The sequence below is a fragment of the Pantherophis guttatus genome, chromosome 2 (assembly GCF_059756535.1).
Source record: "Pantherophis guttatus breed Tessera chromosome 2, ASM5975653v1, whole genome shotgun sequence".
NCBI lineage: Eukaryota > Metazoa > Chordata > Lepidosauria > Squamata > Colubridae > Pantherophis > Pantherophis guttatus.
The window spans coordinates 89730065-89756718 of NC_142064.1; the positions used below are offsets into that span (position 1 = coordinate 89730065).

Consider the following 26654-nt stretch of genomic DNA (forward strand, 5'->3'; position numbering starts at 1 on the left):
CTGGTTGTGTAAAGAAGCAAAACATTATTGGGTGAAAATACAAACATGATTAGAGGGAATGTTGCAGCAACATATAGAGTTAAAGCCAGAGATATTCTTACTGGGAATTTTACCAGAGAATTACAGTAAAGAAGATAGATATTTGATTATTCATATAATAACAGCGGCTAGAATTGTATTTGCACAAAATTGGAAAACAGATAAAATCCCGTCGGAAGGAGAAATTATATAGAAAATTTTCAAATGTTCGTGCCAGGTTAAGACATGCACTTTCCCTGCCATTTTAGTTGTCTCATTTGTTTATCTTATTATATATGCTGGTGTTTGTATTGTAGCAACAACTTAGCATTACTTGCATGAAATTATAGCCTATGAGACACTGTAACCTGAGTACTGGTCTGTAAAATTCCTTTTTCTGGAAGAATACAAAGTTTATGCCAGGATAGAAGTTCTACTGTGCTTGATGTGCCTACCATCACAATGTTCCATGGACAGATCTTCTTGAAGTCACTGAAAAAATGGACTTATGACCTTTTTTCACATGTAACGACCATCGTAGCATCCCCATGGTCACGTGATCTATATTCAGAGGCTTGGCAACTAACTCATCTTTTTTTTTTAAAGTTTTTTATTTTAAACACATTAAAAACAGATTAAAAATCAAACATATACATACAACAAAAAGTAACACAAAAAAGAAAAATATTACCTTTTTTTCAGCTATACACAGCGGTCTGCTCTTTCTATACGTCAATCTTTACAAATATGTAAGGATATACTTATTTGACGTTCATTGTCTACTTTATATCATTTCTTCTTTACTAACAAAAGATCATACACATTTTCCCCCTCCTTTCTTCATTCATTTAACTTATTTCCTTATGTTTCAACCATTCATACCATCTACTCCAAACCTTATCATACTTTGATTCTTCTTTCCCCTTAATTTCTTTAGTTAATTTATCTAATTCTGCACATTCTAGAATTTTTTTAATTAAATCCTCTTCCGTTGGTAGTGTTTCCTTCTTCCAATATTGTGCATATACAATACGTGCTGCAGTCAATATATGCAATATTAGGTACTGTATTTCTTTAGTATAATTGTCTATTGAGATTCCTAACAGAAATTGTTCCGGTTTTCCCCTCTATTGGGTTCTGAATTATTTCTACTATCCAAGTTTTGATTTTCTTCCAGAATTTTTGTGCCATCATACAGGTCCACCATTGATGATAGTATGTTCCGTAGCCAGTCTTGCACTTCCAACATTTCGGGGAGTTGGTAGGGAACATTTTCGCAATTCTGGCCGGTGGGAGGTGCCATCTATAAAACATTTTCATCTGGTTTTCCTTGTATGCCGTCGCAATTGTTAGTTTCATGTTCGTTTTCCACATCCTCTCCCACTTCTCTAATTCTATCACATGGTTAAAGTTTTGTGCCCATTTGATCATCGTGTCTTTCACCGTTTCCTCTTCCATTTTATACCGAATTAGAAACTTGTATAGTCTACTTATTAGTTTTCGATCCTTCCCTAGTATAATTTTATCTAATTCTGTTTCTTCTAATCGAATCTTTTTTTATATCCTCTGTGTACTTTGAGTTTATCTGCAGATATGTCCACCATTGCACTTCTCTTCCTAAGTCCAGTTCCAATTCGTTTCTAGTTTTTTATATTCCCCTCTTAGTTATTATGTCTCTATACCTAGTTAATTTTTTCCAGTCTACTAAATGTGGATATGTTAAAGTTTCCTCTGGGGAAATCCAAGACGGGATTTGTATATAATGCTGTTTTTTAATATTATTCCAAATTATTAGTAAAGAATGCCTAATTGTGTGCCTTCTAAAGCATCCATAAATATTTTGTTTTCCTCCCCGCAAATATGAGTGCCACCCTATAGTTAGATCATGTCCTTCTAATGTTAGCAGCCTTTTATTTTCCAATTCCATCCACTCCTTTATCCAAACTAATCCTGCTGTTTGATAGTAGGTCTCCCAATCTGGGAGGGCAGCTTCTCCTCGCTCTCTCTGGTATCTTGTAATACTTTTAACCTAATTCTAGGCTTCTTTCCTTGCCAAATAAAATTTGTAGTCAATCTATTTAATAAGTCAAAAAAATTGTTCCCCATTTTTATCGGAATAGTCTGTAAGAGGAATAACATTTTGGGCAAGATATTCATTTTTATTACTGCCACTCTTCCCATCCATGAAACCTGCAACTTTGTCCAGTTTTCCAAATCTTTCCTAATTTGCTCAGTTAATTTATCGTAGTTTTCTTTTTTAATTGAGGAACTTCTTGCCATGAACCAGATTCCCAAATATTTAATTTTTTTTGTTGCTTCGATATTCATAATCCTTTCTAATTTTTATCTCCTGGTTTTTTGTAAGATTTTTAGTTAGTAATTTCTATTTATTCTTATTAATTTTTAACCCTGCTACTTCACCAAATTCTTCTATTTTTCTAATCAGTTTGGGGCCAGATTCTAAAGGTTCCTCAATTATAAAGACCATATCATCTGCATATGCCTGGACTTTGTATTCCTCACTTTTAATTCTCAGGCCCTTTATTTCCTTATCTTCCCTAATTTTATTTAAAAATGGCTCCAGTGGTAGAATAAAAAGAAGTGGGGAGAGTGGGCAGCCTCGTCTTACTCCTTTTGCTATTTCAAAGCCTTTTGTCATATCCTGATTAACCAATGCCTTTGCGGTCTGTGTTGAATAAATTTTCCCAATCATTTGTCCAACTTTTTGTCCATAGTCCAATTTCTGTGTTGATTGTGTCATGAAGTTCCAGTTCAAATTGTCAAAGGCCTTTTGCGCATCAAGGAAAACCAGTGAAAATTGTTTCTCTGCATGTACCTCATAATACTCTAATATATCTACTATCACCCGTGTATTATTTTTGATTTGCCGTCCTGGGAGAAAACCACTTTGGTCCAAATGTATGTGTTTGTTCAGAATCACTTTTAGTCTATCCGCAATAATTGACATAAATAATTTATAATCGGAATTCAGTAGAGAGATAGGTCTGTAATTTTGTATTAGTTGTGGATCTGAATCCTCCTTATGAATCAATGTAATTAGAGCTTCTGACCAGGATTTGGGTGTTTTTGTCCCTTGCAATACTTCATTAAATATTTCTAACATAAGTTCTCCAGTCTGTCCTATCCTATTTTTATATAGTTCTATCGGTAATCCATCGGGGCCTGGGGATTTATTATTTTTTTGTTTTTTCATTGCCATTCCAAATTCGGTTTTGGAGATTGGTCTATTCAATGTTTCTTTCTGTTCCTCTGGGCAACTGACTCCTCTTTATGAGGGTTGCAGTCTCCCAGGGTCATGTGATCGGCTTTTGCGTCTTTCTGGCAAGCAAAAGTAATGGAGAAGCCAATTTCTCATAACAACTGGGCTACTTCAATCAATCCATCAATCAACCAGAATAGAGCTGGAAGAGATCTTGGAGGTCTTCTAGTCCAGCCCCCTACTCAAGTAAGATATCCTATAGCAGTGAATGCGAACCTTTTTGCCATCATGTCCCCAAAGTAGGAGGAGTGTGGAGGGGTTGCGCATGTGTGTGCCATCAGTCACATTTCAATGCGCCCCACCCGCACGCATGTGTGCACGACCCCCCTGTATTCCGCCCTCTTTTGGCATGGTGGGCCCTCCCAGGGCTGCAGAGATTTGTAGGAGCCTGGGGAGGGCGAAAACGGCCTTCCCCACCCTCCCGGAGGTCCCATTTCTCAACTTCCGTTGGAACAGAAAATGATGTTTTTCAACCTCCCCAGGCTCCAGAGCCTTTCTAGGAACCTGGGGAGGTAGAAAATGGCCTTCCCCAAGGCCTGAAAATCAGCTGGCCATTCCGCGCATGCACGCTGGGGCTAAGCTAGGGCAACGCTCGCATGCCCAAGATATGGTTTCATGTGCCACCTGTGCCACGCGTGCCATAGGTTCGCCATCATGGTCCTATAGCATGTCCAATTGTATATGGTAACAGTACTATTACACTGTATCTCATACAGCAGTGAAAAATAAATGTAGCTAGAAAAAACTAGGGACAAAGACGCTTGGTGAAATTCTGCAATTAATCAAAAGTTCACCCTGTCCCTAAGAAAAGTGTAATGACAATAGGTCTAAAAATAAATTACTATATATAAAGCATTTTTCTAGTTTTATTGTATACCTGTTGTACATTTCTTTATCATTCTATCCACCGACTGCTAAAGGAAAATAATCGTGGTCAAGGAACAACTTTAACTGTTGCTTTTATTTTTTAGCACTTAACAATATAGATAAAAAGATAATAAATTGAAAAATCTCAGAACTAACAACAACAATAATGATACTAATAATGATAACAAGAAAAAACAACAAAAAGACATCCATTCCAGGGGAAAGCAGCTCCATGCAGGGCTTTTTAGGTGGGGGTGATTCTGCCCTCCATCTCCATACCTGTTGTGACCCAGGCCCAAGTAAGGATTATCAGACACAAACTGTTTGAAACAAACAGACTTTATTAGAACAGATGAGAATTAACTCATTCTCAGGGTAGTCCAAACTAATTTAAGACCAATTCTTCATAACACAATTCTTCAGCCTTATCACCAACCTTGGTCTTATTAGGCAACGTGCCAAAGGCTTTTCTTGGCAAAAGTTCAGAAGCAGAAGATGGCGACAAGAAATATATGCAGCAAGACAAGAAACAAATCTATCAACGTTGTTTTTTGACAAAGAGCCTAAGAGCCGTTGCTGGTCTTTTAAGACTTATGGGAGAGACCAATCATCTCTTGGCCCTACTCCCGAGTCATCCTTTTTGCTTTAGCTGCTCGTGCCTTCTTGCAGCTCTTCTCATGCATGCACTAGGAACGGCTTTTCTTGTTCCTCTGCCTCTCTGCTGTCAGCCTCTGGAGCAGCGGTTCTCAACCTGGGGTTCGTGACCCCTTTGGGGGTCGAACGGCCATTTCACAGGGGTCACCAAAGCCCTCTCTTGGCCCCCCCATGCCTTCACTCACCCTCACCCTCTGCCTCTGTTGGATCGCCGGTCGCTTACCCCGCCCACTCCCAATCTATTGCTGCCTCCTGATTCCCAGCTAATGGCTAGAGGGAAATAAAACTGTTTAAATTCTTGCCGCGGGGCTTCAAAGGGCCTCCCTACAGCTGATCAGTGTTAAAAGAAAACAAATGAGTAGACCGGTGCCTGCAAAAATAGAAAAAACAGCCCCTTTCAGCTTCAGCATAGGTTAATTACCATAAGTTGATTTGATCAGCCTCCCGACTCTCAGCTGATTTGCTCTCAGCTGTTTTGCGGAGGGCTCTGTTGCTAGCTAGCTGCAAAGAGGTAAATTGCTGGAGCATATTATTTTTCCCCTAGCTATGCTGAAAAGGCGAAACTGAAATTAAAGCAGGGTCTTTGCTGCAACGTGAAAAAATGAGGCAGAGAGAGATTTCTTTTTCTTTTTCCTCACCAAAAAAGGTAGGTGCAAAACTGCAAACAATGGGAAATTTAGGGCAAAAGAGGAGGTTCAAGATTTTAAAACACAAAAGAAAAAAAGCTCTATTTAACTAGGGAATTGTAATAATTGAGATACTATTAATTGCATATTGTGTTGAAAGCAGAAATGGTTAAGTTGTGGTTTGGAGGAATATATGGGGGAAATTATTGGGTTTATTATTATTGGTAAATATAATTAATTGATTTGTAAGAAATTGGATTGCATGGAAATAATTGGAATATACATGTTCATATTGATTAATATACAAAAAAGATAGTTATATAACTAATTGATTTATATTAAAATGTTGAATTTGTATTAAACAACTGTATTACATAATTACATAATTAACCAATGTGAGGATGGATATAAAAATAGATGACAATGCGAAGGGGTATAATATAGAATAGAAGGGAAAAACTGAATTTGGTTAAGATTAGAGATGAGGATGAAGGGTAATATTGGTTTTTTAAAAAAATAGATGAGGAATAAATATGGCAAAAAGGAAATAGAGAAATTGTAAATTTAATTGAAATGACTAAACACTAAACACCGGCCAAATACTCTGTTCAAAGAAAATACATTGTATGTTTGTATGTGTGTTTCTAATTATTGCTATTTATTCATATTTGTTCTCTTTTATTCTTTAAAGTTTAACAATTCATTCTTTATCTTAATATCTTTATATTTGTTTGGGGTTGGTTTTCTTCCCTTTCATCTTTTTTATTGTACAGCAATCTTTCTCCTCAAACCTACCACCTCTCTCTTTTCTTTCCTTTTTACTTTCTCTTCCCCCCTTCTTCTCCTCCCTACTTCCTCTTCCTTTCTCCTTCCCCTCCTCTCTTCCTCCCTCTCTTACCCTCACTCCTACTCTAATTTCCCTTCCCTTCCTTCATTCCTCTCTATTGCTGTATCCTTTTATGCATATGGACTATTCAGAGGGCTGAAAAAGTTATTTTTGACTGGTCCTCGCACTTTTGACCAGTCCTCGAACTTACGCCTGTCCTCACATTTTACATTTTTGCCCTATCTTGTCACCATGGTGAAGAGAAGCAGTTGTGAAATGAGTGACATGGTTGTTAAGAATGCTACAATGGGCATAAATGATGATGAGTCATAAGTGCGAAGTCCGGTCAAAAGTGCGAGGACCTGTCAGAAATCACTTTTTTCAGACCTCTGGGTAGTCCTTTTGTGCACATGGACTAGTCAGAGGTCTGAAAAAGTTATTTTTGACTGGTCCTCACACTTTTGACCAGTTTTCGAACTTACGACTGTCCTCACATTTTATGTTTTTGCCCTATCTTGTCACCATGGTGAAGAGAAGCAGTTGTGAAATGTGTGACATGGTTGTTAAGAATGCTACAATGGGCATAAATGATGACCAGTCATAAGTGCGAAGTCCGGTCAAAAGTGCGAGGACCTGTCAGAAATCACTTTTTTCAGACCTCTGGGTAGTCCTTTTGTGCACATGGACTACTCAGAGGGCTGAAAAAGTTATTTTTGACTGGTCCTCGCAATTTTGACCAGTCCTCGAATTTACGACTATCCTCATATTTTACACTTTTTGTCACCATGGTGAAGAGAAGCAGTTGTGAAATGAGTGACATGGTTGTTAAGAATGCTGCATGGGCATAAATGTGAGGATGGTCATAAGTGTGAGGACCAGTCCAAAGTGCAAGGACCTGTCAGAAATGACTTTTTTCAGCCCTCTGAGTAGTCCCTATACACATAGCAATGGCCACCCGGTCACATGACCAGCTAGCCACGCCCACCCAGTCACATGACCTCCAAGCCATGCCCACAAAATAAGCCATACCCACAGAACTGGTAGTAAAAAATTTTAGAACCCACCCCTGGTTGGGGGTCACCACAACATGAGGAACTGTATGAAAGGGTCACGGCATTAGGAAGGTTGAGAACCACTGCTCTGGAGGCTCCGGAGTCCGCACATCACTCCCAGATGGCCATGGCCCCAGCTCTGCCTCTGACGCAGAGCCCTCATCTGGGCCTTCCCCAGCCTCCAGGACTGGCCCATGTTCTTCCTCAGCCTCCTCACTGTCCAACTCCGCTGCCAGTTCCGCAGGCTGCTGGCGGACCACAACACTATCGCTCACCGCAGGGCCATTCCCCCAGGTCTGACGATCCAGATGCAGCTGTGACTGGAAGAGGTCATGGACTGCTTTCACCAAGATAGGTGCATGCACAGACGTCGCATTCTCCCAAGTAAAGTCCTCCAGTCCATATCCCTTCCACTCAATTAGATACTTGAACCGTCCTTTTACCCACCAGGAGTCCCGAATGCTGGCGACCTCATACTCGGGTGGTTCATTTCTGTCATGTGGCACTGTGGCAATGGCTGGAACAGGCCTGAAGGGGCTCCCATTGCCGACCTGGCCTGTCGGCAGTGAACACAAGACGTGACATAAGCCTGGACATCGTGTCTCAATCGGGGCCACCAAAAGTGCAAGAAACTAGATTCAGTGTCTTAAAGAGGCCAAAGTGCCCCGCCGCAGGATTATCATGGCACTGCGGCAAGATAAGTCCCCAGAGCGGCCCCACCAGCAGCTAGAGCCTGTCTCGGTACCGCAAGAGTTCCTCATGAAACGTCCATGGAGAGGCGGGCCCTACCTCTTTCTTCCGTTGCTCCACGTAAGCATCATGCCGCTGAGCTTCCTGTATCTGAGCCCGTAAATCAACTGGTTCCTTAACCATGGAGAAAGACTCTACAGGCAACACTGTCTGGAGCAGAAGCGGGTCTTCGATGTGGGAATACTCCGGTTTCCGCGAGAGCGCATCCGCCCTTTGGTTGCGACCACTAAGGATGTACGTAATGCTGAAATTGAACCTTGCAAAGAAGAAGGACCACTGAATCTACCATTGGTTCAGTTTCTGGGCGGTCTGTAGTAACTATGCACAAGGGAAGAGGGTACCGCCAGATGCGCGAGCCTGTAGCAACACCGCAGCAACAGCAACACCCGATGCATCTGCTTCTACCACAAACAAATGGTGGGGGTCAAGATGCTTCAAGATAGGCTCCTTCATGAAGGCCTGTTTCAAGGCCTGGAATGCCTGTTGCTCGGGGGTACCCTACCGAAACGGGACTTTTTCGGCAGAAGCCGAGTGAGAGGCATGATCCTGGCAGCAAAGCTTGGGATAAAGGTCCGATAGTAGTTGGCGAACCCAAGGAGGCACTAGACAGTGGTCCTTCAGTCACCAAGGAGGTTGCCAACTACGCAAAGACTCCACCTTGCTCGGCTCCATGGCAATGCCCTCGGGAGAGATTCAATGCCCCAGGAGCTCAATGGTGGACTGGAAAAACTGGCATTTCTCCAGTTTAGCATACAGATGATGCTCCCGAAGATGTTGCAGGAGCAGGCGGAGGTGCTGTTGGTGGGTCTCCTGGGAAGGAGAATAGATGAGAATGTTGTCTAAATAAATTACGACAAACTTGTCCATGAAGTCCCTAAAAATGTCATTCATGAAATGTTGGAAGATGGCAGGAGCATTGGTCAGCCCAAACGGCATGACCGTACAGTATACTCAAAATGTCCTTAAGGAGTGCCAAACGCCGTCTTCCATTCATCCTTGGGACGGATCCAAAGAAGATTATAAGTTCCTCGCAAGTCCAATTTAGTGAAGACAGTAGCCTCCAGAAGTAGTTCCAAGAGTTCAGGAATAAGGGGCAGAGGATACTGGGTGCGTGCTATGATGGCGTTTAGCTTGCGGGAGTTACAACAAAGCCACAAGTCTCCAGTCTTCTTTTTCACGAACAGGACCAGGGCAGACAATGGCGACGAGGGCCAGATAAAATCCTGAGCAAGATTTTTGTCCACAAAGTCCCGTAACACAACCAACTCAGGGTCCGACATCGAATACAAACGCCCCAATGGGAGTGGAGCATCCAGAATCAAATCAATGGGGCAGTCGTGGTGGGTGTGGTCCACACATTGCAGGCTCGGAAAAGAGATGAAGTTCTGGGAACAATAGATCTGCGGGTCTGGTTTCCTGAGCCAAGCCAAGCCCAAAACCACGAGAAAATGCAGGCCGGAGGTAAAATAAAACTGAATAGGGTCCTCATGAGACCCGATGGTCATGTGCAAGGGTTGAGTGGTGGCCGTAATAGGCCCAGACAGAAGCACCCGGCCAGAGTCTGCACATCACTCCCAGATGGTCCTCGCCCCATCTCTGCCTCCGACGCAGAGCCCTCATCCGGGCCTTCCCCAGCCTCCAGGACTGGCCCGTGTTCTTCCTCCGCCTCCTCACTGTCCGACTCGGCTGCCAGCTCCGCAGGTTGGTGACGGACCACAACAATACCATCTGTTGCTGAAGCCGTCCTAGAGGCAGACAGAATAACAGAGTTGGAAGGGACCTTGAAGGTCTTCTTGTCCAACCCCCTGCTCATGAACACGTTCCCAGCATCACCGCTGTCTGTCTGCTGCGCTAAGTAGCCAGCTTCGGGTGCAGCCCATCAAGAATTTGCTGCTCCTGCCTTTTCTCTGCCCTAAGTGTTCCTGGTTCAGGTGCAGAAGGCAGTTCCTCCTCCTCTTCACTAACCAGCTGGGTGCTTTCCCCACCTGAAATCTCAGGGCTGCCCTGCTGCAGCTGTTGTTTCAGCCAAATCATTCTCAGCAGGCTACTCAGAGCCATTGACCAACTCACCTCCTGAGGTGGCTGGGGCTGGTTCCTCCTCCTCCAAGCTGACCTCTGGAGACGAATCTGAGGAAGCATCTGGGGGAGGAATCAAAGGCTATTATTAGGACCACTTTGCTCTTTTGGAGCTACTTGTAATTGCCCTCCGCTCTTCCGATCTGAGGGGCTCATCTTCTAGCATGGTAGCCCTTTGATACTTTTCCTGGGGTTTTCTTACTAAGGATACTGGAGAGGGTTGCCATTTCCTTCTCCAGTGGACCATGTTGTGTCAGCACCCTCGACTATGACCTGTCTGACCTAAATGGCCCGGCACAGCATAGCTCATTGCTTCATTGAGCTTCGCAAGGCAAGGCATTGACCCGTGAGGAAGGTAAAATAGATACCTCTTCTCATTGAAGAAGGCGGTCCAGGGAGTCCAGGATGTCCTCTTCCAGGCTGCTGAGATCCTCCAGGGTGTCTTCCCCCTCCTCTGGAGAATCCTGTGAACGACAGTCATTCCTCTTTAGCCATCAGAGAAAAAAAAATCAGGATTCCTAAAAGAGGGCCTATTGAATGGGGATTACATTTCCCATTTAGGACACCAGTCCCTGCTACTTTGTGGCAAAGGGACCGATCCCACCAGACCACCCCAACCAAAAAGCCTTTGTCTTTCTTACCCATGGACTGGAAGAAGCCTCCGCATCCTGGTCCCAGCTATCCTCAGATTCCTCCTCCAGAAGGTCAGCAAGGGAGTCGAGGTCCAAATCCCAGAGGCTGCTGGTCCTGGAGCCCGCCAGGACTGTCAGCGAATCCTGCAAATGATACCAGGGTTGCTAAATCCTCAACTTTCTGTGTCCCAATAAGATTCCTATGGCCCTATGGGCCAACAGCAAGAGAGCCTTTCCAAGCCTTAAGCTTAGAAGGATGTATAGCCCAATTTCTCCCACTTCCCATAGCCAAAACTTTCTTACCTCTGAAGATGTTTTCTCCAGGTCAGGAGAGATCTCCCCCTGCACTGGTTGGTCTTGTGGTTCCTGAAATAAAAAGCCAAAGATGCCGTCTGTTGGCATATCAAGAAATCCACAGAGACAGGGCTTCTTCTTTTCACGTGGGCAGGATGTGTCCAGGCCTTACCAACTCAGTGCAGGTCTCCAAACTGGTGGACAGCCGCGGCCTCCAGTGCTCTTGCCTTTCCTCTCTGGGGGGAGAAAACAAAGGGGCCAAAGATCAAAAGTAGCCATGGCCCTTTTGCAAGAGTGGTCATGTGGGAGCTGTAAGAACCCTTGCAGGTGGCCTGCCAAGGGGCTTGGCCTGCCGGTGAAATTGCCCTGAGTCCTTCTTCCTTTAGCAGAAGCAGAGGCAAAGATGCCTCCCTTCTGCTAAAGGTTCACCCTCCAAAGTGTTACCTACCCTGAAAGACAGGCACTGTCTCCTCCTGCACCTCCCTCCTCCACGTCCGATGGATCCTGAAATAAGAATGCAAACATTACGTCTATTGGCATGTTAACAGATGCACAGAGACAGAGCATCTGCCATTACCATAGGGAGGAGGTACTCTGGCCTTACCGACTCAGTGCAGGTCTCCCAAATTGTAGTCAGCCGCGGTGTCCACTTCGGCATCCTCTCATTTCTGGGGAGAGAACGAAGGGCTTGAGTCCTTCTTCTTTTAGTAAAAGTGCAGGCAGAGGGTAGAGATGCCTCCCCTCTGCAAACCTTTCTTCTAGCCCTTCTCCCCAGAATCCCTCAGCTGAGAACACTAACCTCCTGGAAATGAGAGCTGGCCGGACATCTTCCTTCCTGGGACTCCGGGCGGTAGCAGGACCACCCATCACAACCTGCAAGTAACAATGGTTTCATTGAAGGTATGAAACAAGGGGATCTTCTTCAGTTTCCTAGGCTGGCCAGGTTCCCCCCAAGTTCTTCCCTTCCCCCACCCAGTTTTGAAGTATGAACCCCCACTGCCCATGTTGCAGAAGCATCCTTACCCCAGGCAAGGAAGAGACGTCTCCATCAGACACATGATGTGTCTCCCATTCTCCCTGCTGGTCATCCGGTTCCTGTGCCTCTTCGGTGCTGACCAAAAGAAGAAGAAGGTGCCATGTCAAAGAACATTCATCTAGCTGACCGTCTCCTTTCTCAACCTAGCCAGTCAGCCTGCCCATCTTTTGGCCCCTGAAGCCCCTTCTAGACAGGAAGCCATTTTGGGGAGAGCCTCTTACAGACTCTGCAGGCCATCAAGGTTGCCCCACCATACCCAGGGTTTAAGGAGAAGAGGGTGGTACCTGTCAGGAGGCACAGGAAGGTCTTCAATGTTGCTCTTCAGGCAACAGAAAAGGTGCGAACACCTTTTCCAGATGTTCTGTTAAGAGAAGAGAAATAGACACATGTCAGTCAGAAGAGTTGATTTGCTCCCCCGCTGCCAGTTTCTTGGCAGCTGAGATGGCCACACTTACCCTGAAAAGCCTTCTCACAGCCATGACCAACTAGGTGCTCGTCCTATCACTGCACGAAGGGAGAATGAGCAGCTGTGCAGTGGCTACTGGTTTTTCAGGGCAACTCGTTCCCTCGGCAACCAGGTAAACAATAGCCATTTTTTATACCTACCCAAGGATGGCAGCTCAGCTGGATCTAGGAGTGGCCGGTGGCTGACTCCCTCGGTAGCCTTTGGCCTCTGGGTTTCCTGTGGGAAGTTGTCTGTTCACCAACAACAGAGAAGCCCCATCATTGTGGCACAAAGCACAGAGGGAATCATGGCCTCCTAGGGAGGAAGCGACTTTTAGTCCAAGTCCCTACTCAAGGGACTTGGCCATCTCAGATAAATGATTGCCCAATCTTTTTTTTTTTTTAATTAAATTTTTATTAGAGTATAAATATTAAAAAAAATAACATGATATAAACACAACAAACATTTATACAACATATAAACAAAAAGAAATTATGTTTCCTTCTTAAGCATTGTTTCCAAGTGACATTCTGCTTGTTATATATTTCTTCCCCTCTCCTTAGTCTAATGACGTTTTCTATACCGGTAATATTTCCCCTCTAGATTTTTTGTTTATTTCTAATTTTTAACCAATTATACCATTTAGTCCATATTTTGTAGTAGTCTGATTCTTCTCTTTCTTGTATTTCTTTGGTTAACCTGTCCATTTCAGCGCATTTAGAATTTTTTCTATTAAATCTGTTTCGTTTGGCGTTTTTTCTTGTTTCCAGTTTTTTGCATATATTATTCTTGCAGCTGTTAGTATGTGAATTGTGAGATTTTTAATATCTTTAGGGTATGATTTATTAAAAATTCCAAGGGAAAACTTTTCTGGTTCTTTATCTATCTGTGTTTCTGTTATTTGTTCCAACCATTTTTTGATGTTAGACCAAAATTTCTTTGCTGCCTGGCATGTCCATCATAAATGATAGAAGGTCCCTTTGTCTTCTTACACTTCCAGCAGATCGGGCTATTTTTGGGCTGTATTTTTGCCAGTCTGGTTGGAGACCTATGTGCCACCTATAAAACATTTTCAGTTGGTTTTCCTTGTACGCCACTGCTCTTGTTAATTTTATATTTACTTGCCAAAACTTTTCCCATTTTTCCAAATTTATTGTATGTTTGATTTTTTTTTATTAAACAGTTTTACAGAAAGAGGGAAAAAAAATTTACAAGTATTTCCCCATCCCTCCCTCCCTTCCTTATCCCCCCCACCGCCCCCCCCGAACTTCCCAGAACAAAATGCAGGGTATACAATTGACAATCATATGCTAAACTAAGCTAATAAACTAAGGATTCCTATCCCCCCCTTCACAATTTAACTCCCCTTTTACTAACTAAGCATTAATACGCTTAATTTTTCTATTCATTCATAAGCTATTTGATACTTTTAGTCCGATATTTGTTTTGAATATAATCAATCCATCTTCTCCATTCCGATATATATCTTTCTTGTGAGTGATCTTTCAAATATGCCGAAATCTTCGCCATTTCTGCCAAATTCGCTACTTTTAATGTCCATGCTTCAATAGTAGGCCAATCTTCCTTCTTCCAATATTGCGCCACCAAAAGTCTAGCTGCAATCCAAGGGGCTCTTCTTCTTGAGGTTGCCGGCCTGGCCAGGCTCCCCGGGAGAGATTTCCTCCCCAGCCCCACTCAGACTTCAGGCATGACTAAGGTGACCAGATTTTAACATTGGTAAAGAGGGACATTGTGGGCGTGGCTTATTTTGTGGGCGTGGCTAGCTGGTCATGTGACCGGGTGGCCATGGCTATGTGTATAGGGTAAGGTGAACAGATTTTAACATTGGTAAGAAGGACACCATTGTGGGCGTGACTTATTGTGTGGGCGTGGCTTGGAGGCCATATGACTGGGTGGGCGTGGCTAGCTGGTCATGTGACCGGGTGGCCATGGCTATGTGTATAGGGACTACTCAGAGGGCTGAAAAGTCATTTCTGACAGGTCCTCACACTTTTGACTGGTCTTCACACTTATGACCATCCTCACATTTATGCCCATGCAGTATTCTTAACAACCATGTCACTCATTTCACAACTGCTTCACTTCACCATGGTGATAAGATAGGGCAAAAAACGTAAAATGTGAGGACAGTCGTAAGTTTGAAAATTGGTCAAAACTGCACAAAAGGACTAACCAGAGGGCTGAAAAAAGTCATTTCTGACAGGTCCTCGCACTTTTGACTGGTCCTCACACTTATGACCATCCTCACATTTACACCCGTGCAGCATTCTTAACAACCATGTCACTCATTTCACAACTGCTTCTCTTCACCATGATGACAAGATAGGGCAAAAATGTAAAATGTGAGGACAGTCGTAAGTTCGAGGACTGGTCAAAAGTGCGAGGACCAGTCAAAAATAACTTTTTCAGCCCTCTGAGTAGTCCATATGCACAAAAGGACTAACCAGAGGGCTGAAAAAAGTCATTTCTGACAGGTCCTCGCACTTTTGACTGGTCCTCACACTTATGACCATCCTCACATTTACGCCCGTGCAGCATTCTTAACAACCATGTCACTCATTTCACAACTGCTTCTCTTCACCATGATGACAAGATAGGGCAAAAATGTAAAATGTGAGGACAGTCGTAAGTTCGAGGACTGGTCAAAAGTGCGAGGACCAGTCAAAAATAACTTTTTCAGCCCTCTGAGTAGTCCATATGCACAAAAGGACTAACCAGAGGGCTGAAAAAAGTCATTTCTGACAGGTCCTCGCACTTTTGACTGGTCCTCACACTTATGACCATCCTCACATTTACGCCCGTGCAGCATTCTTAACAACCATGTCACTCATTTCACAACTGCTTCTCTTCACCATGATGACAAGATAGGGCAAAAATGTAAAATGGGAGGACAGTCGTAAGTTTGAGGACTGGTCAAAAGTGCGAGGACCAGTCAAAAATAACTTTTTCAGCCCTCTGAGTAGTCCATATGCACAAAAGGACTAACCAGAGGGCTGAAAAAAGTCATTTATGACAGGTCCTCGCACTTTTGACTGGTCCTCACACTTATGACCATCCTCACATTTACGCCTGTGCAGCATTCTTAACAACCATGTCACTCATTTCACAACTGCTTCTCTTCACCATGATGACAAGATAGGGCAAAAATGTAAAATGTGAGGACAGTCGTAAGTTGGAGGACTGGTCAAAAGTGCGAGGACCAGTCAAAAATAACTTTTTCAGCCCTCTGAGTAGTCCATATGCACAAAAGGACTAACCAGAGGGCTGAAAAAAGTCATTTCTGACAGGTCCTCGCACTATTAACTGGTCCTCACACTTATGACCATCCTCACATTTACACCCGTGCAGCATTCTTAACAACCATGTCACTCATTTCACAACTGCTTCACTTCACCATGTTGACAAGATAGGGCAAAAATGTAAAATGGGAGGACAGTCGTAAGTTTGAGGACTGGTCAAAAGTGCGAGGACCAGTCAAAAATAACTTTTTCAGCCCTCTGAGTAGTCCATATGCACAAAAGGACTAACCAGAGGGCTGAAAAAAGTCATTTCTGACAGGTCCTCGCACTTTTGACTGGTCCTCACACTTATGACCATCCTCACATTTACGCCCGTGCAGCATTCTTAACAACCATGTCACTCATTTCACAACTGCTTCTCTTCACCATGATGACAAGATAGGGCAAAAATGTAAAATGGGAGGACAGTCGTACGTTCGAGGACTGGTCAAAAGTGCGAGGACCAGTCAAAAATAACTTTTTCAGCCCTCTGAGTAGTCCATATGCACAAAAGGACTAACCAGAGGGCTGAAAAAAGTCATTTCTGACAGGTCCTCGCACTTTTGACTGGTCCTCACACTTATGACCATCCTCACATTTACGCCCGTGCAGCATTCTTAACAACCATGTCACTCATTTCACAACTGCTTCTCTTCACCATGATGACAAGATAGGGCAAAAATGTAAAATGTGAGGACAGTCGTAAGTTCGAGGACTGGTCAAAAGTGCGAGGACCAGTCAAAAATAACTTTTTCAGCCCTCTGAGTAGTCCATATGCACAAAAGGACTAACCAGAGGGCTGAAAAAAGTCATTTCTGACAGGTCCTCGCACTTTTGACTGGTCCTCACACTTATGACCATCCTCACATTTACGCCCGTGCAGCATTCTTAACAACCATGTCACTCATTTCACAACTGCTTCTCTTCACCATGATGACAAGATAGGGCAAAAATGTAAAATGTGAGGACAGTCGTAAGTTCGAGGACTGGTCAAAAGTGCGAGGACCAGTCAAAAATAACTTTTTCAGCCCTCTGAGTAGTCCATATGCACAAAAGGACTAACCAGAGGGCTGAAAAAAGTCATTTCTGACAGGTCCTCGCACTTTTGACTGGTCCTCACACTTATGACCATCCTCACATTTACACCCGTGCAGCATTCTTAACAACCATGTCACTCATTTCACAACTGCTTCACTTCACCATGTTGACAAGATAGGGCAAAAATGTAAAATGTGAGGACAGTCGTAAGTTCGAGGACTGGTCAAAAGTGCGAGGACCAGTCAAAAATAACTTTTTCAGCCCTCTGAGTAGTCCATATGCACAAAAGGACTAACCAGAGGGCTGAAAAAAGTCATTTCTGACAGGTCCTCGCACTTTTGACTGGTCCTCACACTTATGACCATCCTCACATTTACACCCGTGCAGCATTCTTAACAACCATGTCACTCATTTCACAACTGCTTCACTTCACCATGTTGACAAGATAGGGCAAAAATGTAAAATGGGAGGACAGTCGTAAGTTTGAGGACTGGTCAAAAGTGCGAGGACCAGTCAAAAATAACTTTTTCAGCCCTCTGAGTAGTCCATATGCACAAAAGGACTAACCAGAGGGCTGAAAAAAGTCATTTCTGACAGGTCCTCGCACTATTAACTGGTCCTCACACTTATGACCATCCTCACATTTACGCCCGTGCAGCATTCTTAACAACCATGTCACTCATTTCACAACTGCTTCTCTTCACCATGATGACAAGATAGGGCAAAAATGTAAAATGTGAGGACAGTCGTAAGTTCGAGGACTGGTCAAAAGTGCGAGGACCAGTCAAAAATAACTTTTTCAGCCCTCTGAGTAGTCCATATGCACAAAAGGACTAACCAGAGGGCTGAAAAAAGTCATTTCTGACAGGTCCTCGCACTTTTGACTGGTCCTCACACTTATGACCATCCTCACATTTACGCCCGTGCAGCATTCTTAACAACCATGTCACTCATTTCACAACTGCTTCTCTTCAACATGATGACAAGATAGGGCAAAAATGTAAAATGTGAGGACAGTCGTAAGTTCGAGGACTGGTCAAAAGTGCGAGGACCAGTCAAAAATAACTTTTTCAGCCCTCTGAGTAGTCCATATGCACAAAAGGACTAACCAGAGGGCTGAAAAAAGTCATTTCTGACAGGTCCTCGCACTTTTGACTGGTCCTCACACTTATGACCATCCTCACATTTACACCCGTGCAGCATTCTTAACAACCATGTCACTCATTTCACAACTGCTTCACTTCACCATGTTGACAAGATAGGGCAAAAATGTAAAATGGGAGGACAGTCGTAAGTTTGAGGACTGGTCAAAAGTGCGAGGACCAGTCAAAAATAACTTTTTCAGCCCTCTGAGTAGTCCATATGCACAAAAGGACTAACCAGAGGGCTGAAAAAAGTCATTTCTGACAGGTCCTCGCACTTTTGACTGGTCCTCACACTTATGACCATCCTCACATTTACACCCGTGCAGCATTCTTAACAACCATGTCACTCATTTCACAACTGCTTCACTTCACCATGTTGACAAGATAGGGCAAAAATGTAAAATGGGAGGACAGTCGTAAGTTTGAGGACTGGTCAAAAGTGCGAGGACCAGTCAAAAATAACTTTTTCAGCCCTCTGAGTAGTCCATATGCACAAAAGGACTAACCAGAGGGCTGAAAAAAGTCATTTCTGACAGGTCCTCGCACTTTTGACTGGTCCTCACACTTATGACCATCCTCACATTTACGCCCGTGCAGCATTCTTAACAACCATGTCACTCATTTCACAACTGCTTCTCTTCACCATGATGACAAGATAGGGCAAAAATGTAAAATGGGAGGACAGTCGTACGTTCGAGGACTGGTCAAAAGTGCGAGGACCAGTCAAAAATAACTTTTTCAGCCCTCTGAGTAGTCCATATGCACAAAAGGACTAACCAGAGGGCTGAAAAAAGTCATTTCTGACAGGTCCTCGCACTTTTGACTGGTCCTCACACTTATGACCATCCTCACATTTACGCCCGTGCAGCATTCTTAACAACCATGTCACTCATTTCACAACTGCTTCTCTTCACCATGATGACAAGATAGGGCAAAAATGTAAAATGTGAGGACAGTCGTAAGTTCGAGGACTGGTCAAAAGTGCGAGGACCAGTCAAAAATAACTTTTTCAGCCCTCTGAGTAGTCCATATGCACAAAAGGACTAACCAGAGGGCTGAAAAAAGTCATTTCTGACAGGTCCTCGCACTTTTGACTGGTCCTCACACTTATGACCATCCTCACATTTACGCCCGTGCAGCATTCTTAACAACCATGTCACTCATTTCACAACTGCTTCTCTTCACCATGATGACAAGATAGGGCAAAAATGTAAAATGTGAGGACAGTCGTAAGTTCGAGGACTGGTCAAAAGTGCGAGGACCAGTCAAAAATAACTTTTTCAGCCCTCTGAGTAGTCCATATGCACAAAAGGACTAACCAGAGGGCTGAAAAAAGTCATTTCTGACAGGTCCTCGCACTTTTGACTGGTCCTCACACTTATGACCATCCTCACATTTACACCCGTGCAGCATTCTTAACAACCATGTCACTCATTTCACAACTGCTTCACTTCACCATGTTGACAAGATAGGGCAAAAATGTAAAATGTGAGGACAGTCGTAAGTTCGAGGACTGGTCAAAAGTGCGAGGACCAGTCAAAAATAACTTTTTCAGCCCTCTGAGTAGTCCATATGCACAAAAGGACTAACCAGAGGGCTGAAAAAAGTCATTTCTGACAGGTCCTCGCACTTTTGACTGGTCCTCACACTTATGACCATCCTCACATTTACACCCGTGCAGCATTCTTAACAACCATGTCACTCATTTCACAACTGCTTCACTTCACCATGTTGACAAGATAGGGCAAAAATGTAAAATGGGAGGACAGTCGTAAGTTTGAGGACTGGTCAAAAGTGCGAGGACCAGTCAAAAATAACTTTTTCAGCCCTCTGAGTAGTCCATATGCACAAAAGGACTAACCAGAGGGCTGAAAAAAGTCATTTCTGACAGGTCCTCGCACTATTAACTGGTCCTCACACTTATGACCATCCTCACATTTACGCCCGTGCAGCATTCTTAACAACCATGTCACTCATTTCACAACTGCTTCTCTTCACCATGATGACAAGATAGGGCAAAAATGTAAAATGTGAGGACAGTCGTAAGTTCGAGGACTGGTCAAAAGTGCGAGGACCAGTCAAAAATAACTTTTTCAGCCCTCTGAGTAGTCCATATGCACAAAAGGACTAACCAGAGGGCTGAAAAAAGTCATTTCTGACAGGTCCTCGCACTTTTGACTGGTCCTCACACTTATGACCATCCTCACATTTACGCCCGTGCAGCATTCTTAACAACCATGTCACTCATTTCACAACTGCTTCTCTTCAACATGATGACAAGATAGGGCAAAAATGTAAAATGTGAGGACAGTCGTAAGTTCGAGGACTGGTCAAAAGTGCGAGGACCAGTCAAAAATAACTTTTTCAGCCCTCTGAGTAGTCCATATGCACAAAAGGACTAACCAGAGGGCTGAAAAAAGTCATTTCTGACAGGTCCTCGCACTTTTGACTGGTCCTCACACTTATGACCATCCTCACATTTACACCCGTGCAGCATTCTTAACAACCATGTCACTCATTTCACAACTGCTTCACTTCACCATGTTGACAAGATAGGGCAAAAATGTAAAATGGGAGGACAGTCGTAAGTTTGAGGACTGGTCAAAAGTGCGAGGACCAGTCAAAAATAACTTTTTCAGCCCTCTGAGTAGTCCATATGCACAAAAGGACTAACCAGAGGGCTGAAAAAAGTCATTTCTGACAGGTCCTCGCACTTTTGACTGGTCCTCACACTTATGACCATCCTCACATTTACACCCGTGCAGCATTCTTAACAACCATGTCACTCATTTCACAACTGCTTCACTTCACCATGTTGACAAGATAGGGCAAAAATGTAAAATGGGAGGACAGTCGTAAGTTTGAGGACTGGTCAAAAGTGCGAGGACCAGTCAAAAATAACTTTTTCAGCCCTCTGAGTAGTCCATATGCACAAAAGGACTAACCAGAGGGCTGAAAAAAGTCATTTCTGACAGGTCCTCGCACTTTTGACTGGTCCTCACACTTATGACCATCCTCACATTTACGCCCGTGCAGCATTCTTAACAACCATGTCACTCATTTCACAACTGCTTCTCTTCACCATGATGACAAGATAGGGCAAAAATGTAAAATGGGAGGACAGTCGTACGTTCGAGGACTGGTCAAAAGTGCGAGGACCAGTCAAAAATAACTTTTTCAGCCCTCTGAGTAGTCCATATGCACAAAAGGACTAACCAGAGGGCTGAAAAAAGTCATTTCTGACAGGTCCTCGCACTTTTGACTGGTCCTCACACTTATGACCATCCTCACATTTACGCCCGTGCAGCATTCTTAACAACCATGTCACTCATTTCACAACTGCTTCTCTTCACCATGATGACAAGATAGGGCAAAAATGTAAAATGTGAGGACAGTCGTAAGTTCGAGGACTGGTCAAAAGTGCGAGGACCAGTCAAAAATAACTTTTTCAGCCCTCTGAGTAGTCCATATGCACAAAAGGACTAACCAGAGGGCTGAAAAAAGTCATTTCTGACAGGTCCTCGCACTTTTGACTGGTCCTCACACTTATGACCATCCTCACATTTACGCCCGTGCAGCATTCTTAACAACCATGTCACTCATTTCACAACTGCTTCTCTTCACCATGATGACAAGATAGGGCAAAAATGTAAAATGTGAGGACAGTCGTAAGTTCGAGGACTGGTCAAAAGTGCGAGGACCAGTCAAAAATAACTTTTTCAGCCCTCTGAGTAGTCCATATGCACAAAAGGACTAACCAGAGGGCTGAAAAAAGTCATTTCTGACAGGTCCTCGCACTTTTGACTGGTCCTCACACTTATGACCATCCTCACATTTACGCCCGTGCAGCATTCTTAACAACCATGTCACTCATTTCACAACTGCTTCTCTTCACCATGATGACAAGATAGGGCAAAAATGTAAAATGGGAGGACAGTCGTAAGTTTGAGGACTGGTCAAAAGTGCGAGGACCAGTCAAAAATAACTTTTTCAGCCCTCTGAGTAGTCCATATGCACAAAAGGACTAACCAGAGGGCTGAAAAAAGTCATTTCTGACAGGTCCTCGCACTTTTGACTGGTCCTCACACTTATGACCATCCTCACATTTACGCCCGTGCAGCATTCTTAACAACCATGTCACTCATTTCACAACTGCTTCTCTTCACCATGATGACAAGATAGGGCAAAAATGTAAAATGTGAGGACAGTCGTAAGTTCGAGGACTGGTCAAAAGTGCGAGGACCAGTCAAAAATAACTTTTTCAGCCCTCTGAGTAGTCCATATGCACAAAAGGACTAACCAGAGGGCTGAAAAAAGTCATTTCTGACAGGTCCTCGCACTTTTGACTGGTCCTCACACTTATGACCATCCTCACATTTACACCCGTGCAGCATTCTTAACAACCATGTCACTCATTTCACAACTGCTTCACTTCACCATGTTGACAAGATAGGGCAAAAATGTAAAATGGGAGGACAGTCGTAAGTTTGAGGACTGGTCAAAAGTGCGAGGACCAGTCAAAAATAACTTTTTCAGCCCTCTGAGTAGTCCATATGCACAAAAGGACTAACCAGAGGGCTGAAAAAAGTCATTTCTGACAGGTCCTCGCACTTTTGACTGGTCCTCACACTTATGACCATCCTCACATTTACGCCCGTGCAGCATTCTTAACAACCATGTCACTCATTTCACAACTGCTTCTCTTCACCATGATGACAAGATAGGGCAAAAATGTAAAATGTGAGGACAGTCGTAAGTTCGAGGACTGGTCAAAAGTGCGAGGACCAGTCAAAAATAACTTTTTCAGCCCTCTGAGTAGTCCATATGCACAAAAGGACTAACCAGAGGGCTGAAAAAAGTCATTTCTGACAGGTCCTCGCACTTTTGACCAGTCCTCGAACTTACGACTGTCCTCACATTTTACATTTTTGCCCTATCTTGTCATCATGGTGAAGAGAAGCAGTTGTGAAATGAGTGACATGGTTGTTAAGAATGCTGCACGGGCGTAAATGTGAGGATGGTCATAAGTGTGAGGACCAGTCAAAAGTGCGAGGACCTGTCAGAAATGACTTTTTTCAGCCCTCTGGTTAGTCCTTTTGTGCATATGGACTACTCAGAGGGCTGAAAAAGTTATTTTTGACTGGTCCTCGCACTTTTGACCAGTCCTCGAACGTACGACTGTCCTCACATTTTACATTTTTGCCCTATCTTGTCATCATGGTGAAGAGAAGCAGTTGTGAAATGAGTGACATGGTTGTTAAGAATGCTGCACGGGCGTAAATGTGAGGATGGTCATAAGTGTGAGGACCAGTCAAAAGTGCGAGGACCTGTCAGAAATGACTTTTTTCAGCCCTCTGGTTAGTCCTTTTGTGCATATGGACTACTCAGAGGGCTGAAAAAGTTATTTTTGACTGGTCCTCGCACTTTTGACCAGTCCTCGAACTTACGACTGTCCTCACATTTTACATTTTTGCCCTATCTTGTCATCATGGTGAAGAGAAGCAGTTGTGAAATGAGTGACATGGTTGTTAAGAATGCTGCACGGGCGTAAATGTGAGGATGGTCATAAGTGTGAGGACCAGTCAAAAGTGCGAGGACCAGTCAAAAATAACTTTTTCAGCCCTCTGAGTAGTCCATATGCACAAAAGGACTAACCAGAGGGCTGAAAAAAGTCATTTCTGACAGGTCCTCGCACTTTTGACTGGTCCTCACACTTATGACCATCCTCACATTTACGCCCGTGCAGCATTCTTAACAACCATGTCACTCATTTCACAACTGCTTCTCTTCACCATGATGACAAGATAGGGCAAAAATGTAAAATGTGAGGACAGTCGTAAGTTCGAGGACTGGTCAAAAGTGCGAGGACCAGTCAAAAATAACTTTTTCAGCCCTCTGAGTAGTCCATATGCACAAAAGGACTAACCAGAGGGCTGAAAAAAGTCATTTCTGACAGGTCCTCGCACTTTTGACTGGTCCTCACACTTATGACCATCCTCACATTTACGCCCGTGCAGCATTCTTAACAACCATGTCACTCATTTCACAACTGCTTCTCTTCACCATGATGACAAGATAGGGCAAAAATGTAAAATGTGAGGACAGTCGTACGTTCGAGGACTGGTCAAAAGTGCGAGGACCAGTCAAAAATAACTTTTTCAGCCCTCTGAGTAGTCCATATGCACAAAAGGACTAACCAGAGGGCTGAAAAAAGTCATTTCTGACAGGTCCTCGCACTTTTGACTGGTCCTCACACTTATGACCATCCTCACATTTACGCCCGTGCAGCATTCTTAACAACCATGTCACTCATTTCACAACTGCTTCTCTTCACCATGATGACAAGATAGGGCAAAAATGTAAAATGTGAGGACAGTCGTAAGTTCGAGGACTGGTCAAAAGTGCGAGGACCAGTCAAAAATAACTTTTTCAGCCCTCTGAGTAGTCCATATGCACAAAAGGACTAACCAGAGGGCTGAAAAAAGTCATTTCTGACAGGTCCTCGCACTTTTGACTGGTCCTCACACTTATGACCATCCTCACATTTACGCCCGTGCAGCATTCTTAACAACCATGTCACTCATTTCACAACTGCTTCTCTTCACCATGATGACAAGATAGGGCAAAAATGTAAAATGTGAGGACAGTCGTAAGTTCGAGGACTGGTCAAAAGTGCGAGGACCAGTCAAAAATAACTTTTTCAGCCCTCTGAGTAGTCCATATGCACAAAAGGACTAACCAGAGGGCTGAAAAAAGTCATTTCTGACAGGTCCTCGCACTTTTGACTGGTCCTCACACTTATGACCATCCTCACATTTACGCCCGTGCAGCATTCTTAACAACCATGTCACTCATTTCACAACTGCTTCTCTTCACCATGATGACAAGATAGGGCAAAAATGTAAAATGGGAGGACAGTCGTACGTTCGAGGACTGGTCAAAAGTGCGAGGACCAGTCAAAAATAACTTTTTCAGCCCTCTGAGTAGTCCATATGCACAAAAGGACTAACCAGAGGGCTGAAAAAAGTCATTTCTGACAGGTCCTCGCACTTTTGACTGGTCCTCACACTTATGACCATCCTCACATTTACGCCCGTGCAGCATTCTTAACAACCATGTCACTCATTTCACAACTGCTTCTCTTCACCATGATGACAAGATAGGGCAAAAATGTAAAATGTGAGGACAGTCGTAAGTTCGAGGACTGGTCAAAAGTGCGAGGACCAGTCAAAAATAACTTTTTCAGCCCTCTGAGTAGTCCATATGCACAAAAGGACTAACCAGAGGGCTGAAAAAAGTCATTTCTGACAGGTCCTCGCACTTTTGACTGGTCCTCACACTTATGACCATCCTCACATTTACGCCCGTGCAGCATTCTTAACAACCATGTCACTCATTTCACAACTGCTTCTCTTCACCATGATGACAAGATAGGGCAAAAATGTAAAATGTGAGGACAGTCGTAAGTTCGAGGACTGGTCAAAAGTGCGAGGACCAGTCAAAAATAACTTTTTCAGCCCTCTGAGTAATCCATATGCACAAAAGGACTAACCAGAGGGCTGAAAAAAGTCATTTATGACAGGTCCTCGCACTTTTGACTGGTCCTCACACTTATGACCATCCTCACATTTACGCCCGTGCAGCATTCTTAACAACCATGTCACTCATTTCACAACTGCTTCTCTTCACCATGATGACAAGATAGGGCAAAAATGTAAAATGGGAGGACAGTCGTACGTTCGAGGACTGGTCAAAAGTGCGAGGACCAGTCAAAAATAACTTTTTCAGCCCTCTGAGTAGTCCATATGCACAAAAGGACTAACCAGAGGGCTGAAAAAAGTCATTTCTGACAGGTCCTCGCACTTTTGACTGGTCCTCACACTTATGACCATCCTCACATTTACGCCCGTGCAGCATTCTTAACAACCATGTCACTCATTTCACAACTGCTTCTCTTCACCATGATGACAAGATAGGGCAAAAATGTAAAATGTGAGGACAGTCGTAAGTTCGAGGACTGGTCAAAAGTGCGAGGACCAGTCAAAAATAACTTTTTCAGCCCTCTGAGTAGTCCATATGCACAAAAGGACTAACCAGAGGGCTGAAAAAAGTCATTTCTGACAGGTCCTCGCACTTTTGACTGGTCCTCACACTTATGACCATCCTCACATTTACGCCCGTGCAGCATTCTTAACAGCCATGTCACTCATTTCACAACTGCTTCTCTTCACCATGATGACAAGATAGGGCAAAAATGTAAAATGTGAGGACAGTCGTAAGTTTGAGGACTGGTCAAAAGTGCGAGGACCAGTCAAAAATAACTTTTTCAGCCCTCTGAGTAGTCCATATGCACAAAAGGACTAACCAGAGGGCTGAAAAAAGTCATTTCTGACAGGTCCTCGCACTTTTGACTGGTCCTCACACTTATGACCATCCTCACATTTACGCCCGTGCAGCATTCTTAACAACCATGTCACTCATTTCACAACTGCTTCTCTTCACCATGATGACAAGATAGGGCAAAAATGTAAAATGTGAGGACAGTCGTAAGTTCGAGGACTGGTCAAAAGTGCGAGGACCAGTCAAAAATAACTTTTTCAGCCCTCTGAGTAGTCC

The 26654-nt window shown here is 43.7% G+C and overlaps 1 protein-coding gene across 1 annotated transcript; it reads right to left on the reverse strand.

Annotated features, from left to right (window-relative positions):
• Positions 1 to 6171: 6171 nt before the first annotated feature.
• Positions 6172 to 12590, reverse strand: LOC148115193 (uncharacterized). The gene is made up of 12 exons (XM_087885132.1): positions 12567 to 12590; positions 12368 to 12472; positions 12099 to 12254; positions 11875 to 11948; positions 11680 to 11743; positions 11524 to 11579; positions 11248 to 11311; positions 11085 to 11147; positions 10791 to 10925; positions 10518 to 10613; positions 10144 to 10212; positions 6172 to 9818 (listed from the first exon to the last, which is right to left on the reverse strand). Exons 1-10 carry the CDS (start codon positions 12588 to 12590, stop codon positions 10524 to 10526), a joined length of 831 nt encoding a protein of 276 aa, XP_087741258.1. The 3' UTR covers positions 6172 to 9818; positions 10144 to 10212; positions 10518 to 10523.
• Between the last annotated feature and the right edge of the window lie 14064 nt (positions 12591 to 26654).